The 7,435-nt window shown below is 32.6% G+C and overlaps 1 protein-coding gene across 1 annotated transcript; it reads right to left on the bottom strand.

Moving 5' to 3' along the window:
• Positions 1 to 1,695: 1,695 nt before the first annotated feature.
• On the bottom strand, positions 1,696 to 2,877 carry LOC123258013 (outer membrane protein assembly factor BamA-like; the record flags this gene model as incomplete). The annotated part of the gene is made up of 2 exons (XM_044717939.1): positions 1,696 to 2,328; positions 2,833 to 2,877. Coding segments are annotated over 2 exons (678 nt in total), but the record flags the coding sequence as incomplete, so codon positions are not given.
• Between the last annotated feature and the right edge of the window lie 4,558 nt (positions 2,878 to 7,435).

The raw sequence follows: 7,435 nt of genomic DNA on the forward strand, positions 1-7,435 counted from the left end.
TGACTTTGTCACTATCAATAATGGCAGCCTTTGTGTTCTGAGGTTGATATCCTACAAACTTATACCCCACAAATAAGGAAATAATTAAGGCAATAACTGATATAAATAACTGTATATATTTCATTCAAATCCCCGCTTCAATAGAAAATTTAACATTTGGTGATGGTATTATATCATAAGATTCCTTGTATCTTGAAAAAAGCATCTAGTGTTTTTAAGCTTAAGCATTAGGTGGAGAAGGGAAGAACTCTGGAAGATTCCTTAGATATAAAATCTGTAGAAAAGAAAAGAGTTCCCTTCTCAAAAGTAGAGGCTGGACGGTATCGTAGAAAGGCCTAAATGGTTCTAATTCTGTATTCACAAGGTAAGCCTTACTTTTCATTTTTAATAGTAGTATATGGAGTTATATATGATCAACAACTTTTTAGGTATAGATGTTTCAAAAGAACGCTTTGATGTTTCTCTCTCATTCATAAGTAAAAAAGGAAAGCGTGAAACTAGGAAAAGGAAATTTAAAAATGATGATACTGGGTTTCAAGGTCTACTGAACTTTCTACAAAAACATAACGTAGAAGAAGTAAAAGCTTGCATGGAATCCACTGGTTGTTATAGCGAAGCTTTGGCTGAGTTCCTCCACAACGCTGGATATTTCGTTAGTGTTGTAAACCCAGCTTGCATAAGATTTTATGCAAAAAGTAAGCTTACACGACAAAAGAATGACCAGACTGATGCAGAGATTATTGCAGATTATTGTCAAAGACAGGAACCTTCTCGTTGGACACCACCTTCTCCTGAAAAGAAAAAATTAAAACATCTTTATCGTTGCTCAAATGCGTTAAAGGATGAGTTAACATTAGCAAATAATCATTTAGAAAAGAAAGAGAGACTGCCTAAAGAAGTTGCAAATGCTTGGGAAGACCTTGCAATGAACATAGAGCAAAAAATAGAAACAATAAAAAACTCCATACGCGAACTATTAAAACAACACAAAGAATTGTTGGAAGATTTTCAACTCCTATTAACTATTCCAGGAATAGGAGAGGAAACAGCAATAGCTATTTTAGCTGAAATTCCTGGTATAAAAGCCTTTATAAATGCTAGGCAATTGGCAGCATATGCTGGAACTATACCACAAAATATAACATCAGGCTCATCCGTACATGCCAAGCCCAGATTAAGCAAAACCGGTTCACGAACATTACGTAAAGCAATGTACTTTCCTGCTATAGCAGCTAAAAAGCATAATCCTATCATTATGGCTTCTTGCGAAAGATTAAAAGAGAAAGGCAAGCATGCTATGGCCATAGTTGGTGCTGCAATGCGTAAGTTACTTCATATAGTTTTTGGTGTTTTAAGTTCAAAAAAGGCCTTTGATCCAGATCATATCAAGAACTATAGGGCTAAAAGGTTAACTGAAGGTTTAGTACTTTAAAATCAAAAAATGCTTCTAATTCATCTTATGTAAAATGGCATCTTACACAAATTTATTGAATGTTGTTGGTTAGTGGATATGTTGATAAGTAAATTTCTGCTGTTTTATATGTAACTAATTTACTTATCAACATATCCACTAACTATAATCTGTATACTGCTACACAGTTGGAAGTATTTTTTGATTTTATTATGCAATTTGGAGAATTTTTATGACTTTTTTGTTGACTAACAAGACGGTATCTTTACTAAAGGAAACCCGAAATCCAATCTAAGTCTACCAAAAGGAGAAAGCATTGAAAAGCCAAAACCTGGTGACACTCTCACAAGCTTGCTATCATAGTATTTCCCTTCATACTTCTTATTTTTATCATCTAAGCCAAAAAGTGTCGCATAGTCAACAAATAGTGAGCCTTTGATACCAGCATAGTCATATAGTTTTGGTAGAGGAAAATCCACTTGCTGTGTTAGATTAAAATAAGTTTTGCCTCCCAATGAGCTTTTATTTTTGTCTTCTGCTCTTGGTCCAATACCGGAAAGGTCAAACCCTCTAATCTCATTACCCCCTTTAAAAAAGTGCTGGCCAATGTTTAGATTTTCATCAGTATAAGAAAAAATATGACCTGCTGCCATCTTAAAGCGTAGCGTTATATCATCGTCAATTTTGCTTAATATAGGGTGCGTATAAAAAGATAAGAATTCAGATTTTAGGAAATTCACGTTTCCTCCCAATCCTGAAATATCCTGACTTAAGCGCAGTAAATACCCTTCTTTTGGAGTATAGAGGTTATCCAGTTTATTATATGCCAACGTGTATCCCACTGATGAAATCTGATGTTCACCTTTTCGGTCCAGTATTATTTCAGAGATATCGGTGTCTTGTCCACCCTTATTATCCATGTGTATATGATTATACTTATAAGAATAGCGAAGGGAATTAGTTAAGTTCTCTGTGACTTTATATGATAACTTTGTAAAAAATCCCATATCGCAACTATCAAAAGTAGTGTTTGGCTTATCTTGTTTTTCGTAAAATACGTCTACACCTAGTGACGTATCAGAATCATTAAAATTATTTTCAACAAACTCTAAATCAGTAGAAAATACGTATTGACTTTTTTCAAGAGCAAAAGAGAGCTCTTTTCCAGTACCAAATAAATTACGGTCTTTGAGGTCAATTTTAATCAATGCTCCACCAGGAAGAGACACACCTCCTCCCAAATACAACGAAGTAGTGTTTTTTTCTTTAACACTTAAGTCAAGATTTACTGCATTATCATTAACTGCGTAACTATTTACTTTCACTGTTTCAAAAAAATCACTACTCATTAGTTTTTTACGTGACTTTTGAATCTCAGATATATTGTATGCATCACCTTCTGCTACACTTAGCTTACTTCTGATCACTTTATCTAAAGTGCGATCGTTACCATCAATTGTAATTTGATTTATATAAATCTTTTTACCCGGCAGCACTCTGTAGGTTACATCTACAACGTTGTCACGTTGTGCATACTCTGGATTAACTTTTGCAAATATGTATCCTTTTTCATTTAAATATTTGTTTATTTTTTCTACTGTATTATTAATTTTAACTCTATTAAATATCTTATCGTTTTCCTCTGTTATAAAATCCAATATTTCTTCTTTTAGGCTCAAATCCTGAATTTCAGTTTCAATATTAACCTCATTATTTCCAAACAAATACTGCTGTCCTTCGTCAATCAAAAAAGTTAACTCTGTTTGATTGTTATTATCAACCTCAACAATTGGTTGAATATTATTTTGAATATATCCCTTAGACGAATAAAAACGATCGAGCAATTCTGTGTTAATCAATAGATATTGCGGTGAATAATGATTTTCGCCTTTAAAAATGGCTCTAAATAACTTACTAAATATGTCATTACTATGTCTTTTAATAACTTGCTCTAGCTCATTTTCAGAAAAGTTTTTATTGCCTATAAATCTTATATCCTTAATTTTAGAGGTTTTGCCTTCTTTTATTTTGAAAATTAGATTGACCCTATTACTATCGAGCTTCTCCAACTCATATTCAATTTTAACGCCAACCTTACCGTTATTTCTATAAGTAGTGATTAAATTCATTAAATCGTTTTGCAATTTTGTTTCAGTGAAAATAGTTAGCGATTTTGACTGAATCACATTATTTAGTAACTCTTTGCTATTAAATAACTTATTACCCTTTAATATTATCTTGTTAATTAGTGGATTTTCTTGAATTTTTATTACCAAATTTTTTTTATCATCTATGTAAGCATTAACACTAGCAAATAACTTTGTTTTATATAGATCTTTTATAATTGAGTCTATATCATCGTCGTTTATATAATCACCAGATTTTAGTTTTATATAGAACCCTATTGTCTGGTTGCTTACCCTCTCATTACCAATACATTTGACATCTTTCACCTGCACTTTTTCCGCAGTTCCTAAAGCAACAAGCAGGGCAGGAAAAGAAATAAAAACCACTACCAGTATATAAAATAGCTTTTTCATATTTTATTTCAAAAAAGATCCCTAATATCATTTGACATTCCAGTTGCCATAAGCAAAAACAACACTAAAGCACCAAAAATAGCTGCATATTTTTGACATTTCAAGCTTAAATCCCTACGTATAACCGCTTCTATGATATAATGAAATAAATGCCCACCATCTAGCAGTGGTATTGGCAGCAAGTTAATTGCAGCTAAATTAGCTGAAATGATTGCCATAAAATATAGAACCATAATAAATCCCTTTTTAGCTGATTGTCCTGAATATTTTGCGATTTTTATTGGTCCACCTATTTCATTGATACTCCTTTTACCAACAATAATGTGAAAGAGAGCTTTGATCGTTAAGCACATAGTGTGGTAAGTTTCACTTACTGATAAGCTCACAGCCCCAAGAAAAGACGACTGCTTTAATGTATTGACTGAAATAATCCCTATAGTTTCTCTTTCTATTGTGTTGCCAAAAACGTCTTTGTCCTTGATTATTAATGGAGTTAAACTGGTCCTGTGCTTCTCATTATTTCTGCTATACTCAATCTCCATTCTTGTTTTAGGATTCGACATTATCACACGTGAAATATCTTCAAAGTATTTTATTTTATGCTCATTGATTTGTGTAATAGTGTCACCTGGCAACAAACCAGCTTGCTTAGCTGCACTACCTTCGATTACATTTTCAATCACCGGTGGAGTGCGATAATAACCTGCTATGCTAAAAAATATTGTAAAAGCTATAACAGCAAATACCATGTTTGCAAAAGGCCCTGCAAAAACTACTGCTGCTTTTTTATGACGCGGTTTTGTATGAAATGAATACAATTTTTCTTCTTCCGTTAATTCTTGTTGATCAGCTGGGACACTCGCTGCATTAGTATCTCCTAGCATTTTAACATAACCACCCAATGGAACAGCGCTTAATTTCCATCTAGTTCCAGACTTATCGTTAAAACCAAAAATTTCAGGACCAAAACCTATGGAAAAAGATTCAACTTTAACTTTGCATGCTTTGGCAACAACATAATGCCCATATTCATGCACGAATACTATGACAGAAATTATTAAAGAAAATGATAAAAAATAATATATTCCATCGCTAAATTGATGGATAAGATTAGAAATTAATTCCACCTGTATATTTAGATCTTAACAAAATGTTAAGTATATTAAAATGCGCCTCGCTTGACAAGTATTTAGTTTAACTTTTAAATTAAAAAAAGTTTAATTGTAATGACAGATACCTCACTACTCAGAAGAAAATTAATATATAGAAGCTGGCATAGGGGTTGCAAAGAAACCGATATACTTTTAGGGCATTTCGCATTGAAATATCTTGATAAATTTTCCTTAAGCGAACTAATCGAATACGAAAAAATAGTTGATCTTGATGATTACGAATTATATTGTTACATAACTCGTAAGACAAACCTCCCTCCTGGCTTGAATAGTCAGATAGTCAATTTAATTGCTTGCTTTATTGAAGCTAATCCTTTATGCACTCAAGATTAGTGATAATCTTATTTACCTTATCTAGTACCTCAGTATATTCTATTCTTTTCTCGTTTCTATACTTTTTGCGCTCTTGATTTACTTCATCTAATCGCTTTGTTAATTCTAAAATTTTATCCTCAAGAATTAGTGCTGCAAGTAAGAAATTTAATGCATCCGAACCCTTACCTCCAATTTTTTGAGATACAGAACCAACTAGCTTGTCAAAACTATTAGCAAGGCGTAATAAATGGCTCTTCTTCCCACTTTCGCAAGATATTTTGTATGTGTTATTACGTATAACTATTTCTACTACTTGCATATGATGCTAAAAATTTTTACTGTACAATATAAACTTAAATTCCCACTTTTATCTTATTTATGGTATAAGTTTTTATTCATTTACCAAATCAGACAATTTTTTACTGCTACGAAAATATGTTTTAAAGTATTGATTCTTTGTAAACTTCTGTAACATTAAATGGCTTGTTTCTTTCAAGTTATAACTTCTAACTGAAAAAGAACCAAACCCCCTAATTTCAACTCTATTATGATGTTTCAATGTGCTTGAAAGTATCCCAAAAAATCTATCAACTATAGCTGCTATAACAATCTTATCTAAAAAAGGATGTCTTTTTGCTACCCTCGCTATTATATCAGACTTTGTTGCCATTTATATGAAGCCAAAATAAGTAAACCTTATCACTTAGCAGATAATGCTATGTTATATTCTTCAACACCCAATACTTCAACTTCTATTTTTTCTGATATAGAGAATTTTTTATTCTCTGGTAAATGCTCTTGATCTATTAGAAGGGTTACATCGTTCTCAACTTCAACGACTAGTCCATTATCTTCTCTCTTACCTACAATAACCTGTATTTTATCACCTACCTTAACTTTCTTTATCAGTTCTTCAAGAGGATCATACTCTATTTGTTTTATTCCAAGATAAATTCTTGCCCGATTCACGTTAGCCCTTATTACTTTTGCTTCTATTTTATCACCTACATTATACTTCTTTATCTCATCTGAACCATTTTTAGACCAACTAAAATCTTTCACATATATTGTCCCTTCTACGTTCTCATCTATTTCAGAATCACCGAAAGCAACAGATACATATGAGCCGGTATTATTCTTCACTTCACCAGAAACAATAGAACCAGGAGGATATTTATTGATAAATACTTGCCAAGGGTTGTCTACACACCTTTTCATGCTTAAACTCATCCTACTCTTAGCAATGTCAATACTGAGAATTTTTACATATACTTCTTGTCCCCTTGTTACGAGACTACTAACTGGTAAATTACTCTTAACCCAAGTTATTTCTGACGAGTGCACTAAACCTTCAATTCCAGGTCTAAGCTCAACAAATAATCCATAATCTTCTATGCTTGTTACATAACCCTTATGCACACTATCAACTGGATATTTTGACTCTGCATCTTGCCAAGGGCTATCTTCTAGCTGCTTCACACCCAAGGAAATTTTAGCATTTTCCTTATCTATTTTTATAATTTTAACTTTTATAGTCTGACCACAAGTAAAAACTGCAGACGGATGACTTACCCTACTCCAAGAGATATCTGTAATATGTAACAATCCATCTATAACTCCCACTACATCTGATTCATGAATACCGACAAATACACCGTAATGAGTGATACTTTTTATTTTCCCTTCTATTATATCGCCTTCATTTAAAGATTCTAAAAATTTAATTTTTTCACCAGCGTGCAATTTTTCTAACACCAGCTTTCTTGATACTACAATATTGCCCTGCTTCTTATCCATTTTAAGCACGATGAACTTTTGTTCAGTTTCAATAAGGTGCTTCGCATCTTTTACTTGCTTCAAATCCACATGACTCAGCGGTAAAAAAGCGCTTATTCCGTCACCAAGATCAACAATAAAGCCACATTTAATTGAGCGTTTAATAACTCCGCTTACTTCAGCCCTTGTAACTGTATCTTCTTCCAACTTATTCCATTTTT

This window comes from Drosophila ananassae (assembly GCF_017639315.1).
Source record: "Drosophila ananassae strain 14024-0371.13 chromosome 4 unlocalized genomic scaffold, ASM1763931v2 tig00000240, whole genome shotgun sequence".
In the NCBI taxonomy this organism is placed as follows: Eukaryota; Metazoa; Arthropoda; class Insecta; order Diptera; family Drosophilidae; genus Drosophila; species Drosophila ananassae.